Source organism: Penaeus vannamei, chromosome 23 (assembly GCF_042767895.1).
Source record: "Penaeus vannamei isolate JL-2024 chromosome 23, ASM4276789v1, whole genome shotgun sequence".
Classification (NCBI taxonomy): Eukaryota; Metazoa; Arthropoda; class Malacostraca; order Decapoda; family Penaeidae; genus Penaeus; species Penaeus vannamei.
This window is the reverse complement of record NC_091571.1, coordinates 2,635,629-2,637,707: the sequence shown is the minus strand read 5'-3', so window position 1 is coordinate 2,637,707 and position 2,079 is coordinate 2,635,629. Positions and strand designations below refer to the sequence as shown.

General features: G+C 50.7%; 1 protein-coding gene across 1 annotated transcript in view; it reads left to right on the top strand.

Annotated features, from left to right (window-relative positions):
- Window positions 1-1,066: 1,066 nt before the first annotated feature.
- LOC113813020 (actin, cytoplasmic 1) overlaps window positions 1,067-2,079 on the top strand; it is a gene marked incomplete at its 5' end in the record, with an annotated part of 1,338 nt that continues 325 nt past the window's right edge. The window contains 2 exon segments of the mRNA XM_027364954.2: window positions 1,067-1,165; window positions 1,300-2,079. The exon segment at window positions 1,300-2,079 is cut by the window's right edge and continues 325 nt beyond it. Of these exon segments, the coding sequence (XP_027220755.2) occupies window positions 1,067-1,165; window positions 1,300-2,079 (879 nt within the window).

Below are 2,079 nucleotides of genomic sequence, written 5' to 3'. Positions count from 1 at the left end.
AACGTGACCCAAAATACGTAATTTAGCTGTAATTCGCCTAAACTTCGCCCTCACGAACCTACCGGCGCTCGCATGGGGGTGTGTCCTGGACCGTCCCAAGTGTCTTGCTTATTTCAATGCGAAAGTTTTCCTCGGGGGTTTATACACCGACTTGAAAATCACTTCAAGGCTTGTTTTACACTCGCCCGTTGAAGTTTCCCCGGGGTAGTGGAGGCGAAACAGGTGTTCTCAGAAAGGTCCTATTTTTAGTCCCCGAGTTGCTCCCCAACTGTCAAGTCCAACTCCAAAAGTAATGTTTTTTTAGTGGTATTGATGGTATTTTTCCAGTATTTGTTTTATTAAGACTCTATTTTAATTGGGGAATGCTGAATTTTATCTAGTCCATTTTTACTTACGAAGAAATTGAAAATCTGATTAATATGTGTAATGTAAGTTAAATCCGTCATAATAATATTCTAATGTACCAAACTGCTGACCGTTTCTCTTAAATAGGAGATTAAGAAAGCAAACTTGGTCCGGAGACAGCATGTAGGCGAGAGAAAGGGAGGGAGGGGAAAGGAGAGGAAAGAGGGGGGGTGGGAGGGGTAGGGGGGAGGGAAGTGCGTGTTGCCGGTGACGTCACGCTTGGCTTCATATAATGTCGGTTTAGGATGTCGAGGCTTCAGTCTAACACGGGTACTCGCTCTGTGCACAACGTCATTCGGGCCGGTCCCGCAACGCCATATAGTCAGTGACTGTGATATTAACTCGGTAAATAACGTGATTTGAGTCTCTAATATTTTTTCCCGGATTGTCGGGTTTTAGTGTGGCACTTGGATATTTTTTTAATACTTGGTTCAACGTTATGGTGGCTTTGGGGGATCATAGTGACACTTCGTGATAGTGTGGTGGTGAATGAAGCTATACAATAATTGTGATTTATTGGTGGATTTTTCTCATGTGGAAACACTGTTGTGGACATGGATACGATTTCTTATTTGAGTGGCTGTGCTTAATCGCAACTCTTCCTTCCTTACAGTAGTAAAACAACAACAACAAGATGTGTGACGACGAAGTAGCCGCCCTGGTTGTAGACAATGGCTCCGGCATGTGCAAGGCCGGCTTCGCTGGTGACGATGCACCACGAGCTGTGTTCCCCTCCATCGTCGGCCGACCCCGTCATCAGGTCAGTATGCGGCTTTGAAAGCTTCGGTTTTTCATGAAATATTGGTTTTCGAGTGAACTTGATTTTCTTAAAATTGGACTTTAATTTTGGACATAGCTTCACTTCCTTGCTAATGAAACTTTTCTTCCCTCCAGGGTGTGATGGTCGGCATGGGCCAGAAGGACTCGTACGTCGGCGACGAGGCCCAGAGCAAGCGAGGTATCCTCACCCTGAAATACCCCATCGAGCACGGCATCGTCACCAACTGGGACGACATGGAGAAGATCTGGCATCACACTTTCTACAACGAGCTCCGCGTGGCCCCCGAGGAGCACCCCGTCCTGCTGACCGAGGCTCCCCTCAACCCCAAGGCTAACCGCGAGAAGATGACACAGATCATGTTCGAGACCTTCAACACCCCCGCCATGTACGTGGCCATCCAGGCCGTGCTGTCCCTGTACGCCTCCGGCCGTACCACCGGTATCGTGCTCGACTCCGGCGACGGCGTGTCCCACACCGTGCCCATCTACGAGGGATATGCCCTGCCCCACGCCATCCTGCGTCTGGACTTGGCCGGCCGCGACCTCACAGACTACCTGATGAAGATCCTGACGGAGCGTGGCTACACCTTCACGACCACCGCCGAGCGAGAAATCGTTCGTGACATCAAGGAGAAACTGTGCTACGTGGCCCTGGACTTCGAGCAGGAGATGACCACCGCTGCTTCCTCCTCCTCGCTGGAGAAGTCCTACGAGCTCCCTGACGGCCAGGTGATCACCATCGGCAACGAGAGGTTCCGCTGCCCCGAGGCCCTGTTCCAGCCCTCATTCCTGGGCATGGAATCCTGCGGCATCCACGAGACCACCTACAACTCCATCATGAAGTGCGACGTGGACATCCGTAAGGACCTGTACGCCAACACCGTGCTGTCCGGA